Source organism: Penaeus monodon, chromosome 25 (genome assembly GCF_015228065.2).
Source record: "Penaeus monodon isolate SGIC_2016 chromosome 25, NSTDA_Pmon_1, whole genome shotgun sequence".
Lineage (NCBI taxonomy): Eukaryota > Metazoa > Arthropoda > Malacostraca > Decapoda > Penaeidae > Penaeus > Penaeus monodon.
In genome coordinates this window covers 19198549-19198857 of record NC_051410.1, presented here as the reverse complement: position 1 = coordinate 19198857, position 309 = coordinate 19198549, and the positions used below count along the sequence as shown (strand labels likewise).

The window sequence follows — 309 nt, the reverse complement described above, 5'->3', positions numbered from 1 at the left end:
CCGCGCACAGGGACAACCCCTAAGGCGTCGGGACATGGGACTCCCTCCGCCAGAATTAAAGCGTCCTTTCCCTCACTCCCTTCCCTCCAGTTCCAGAAATAGCCATGAGCGGGGCGGCGTGACCCACCGCGGGGCGAGCCAGCGAGAGTAAACAAGCACCGCAAAACATGAGACAGACATCGTCATCGACAAGGCCTCCGCCGTCGCCTTCTTCGGCGTCGGTTACACTGGCGGCGTTGTTGTGGCTCGCGGTGACGTCATCCGCCCTACCAGACGACCTTCCCGTGACGTCACCGAACATCTCGTACC

The 309-nt window shown here is 61.8% G+C and overlaps 1 protein-coding gene across 1 annotated transcript in view; it reads left to right on the top strand.

Annotated features, from left to right (window-relative positions):
- LOC119589104 overlaps window positions 1-309 on the top strand; it is a 16188-nt gene that overhangs the window by 4237 nt on the left and 11642 nt on the right. The window contains exon 2 of the mRNA XM_037937680.1: window positions 91-309. This exon is cut by the window's right edge and continues 279 nt beyond it. Within this exon, the coding sequence (XP_037793608.1) occupies window positions 168-309 (142 nt within the window). The 5' untranslated portion in view covers window positions 91-167. The remainder of the gene's footprint in view (window positions 1-90) is intronic.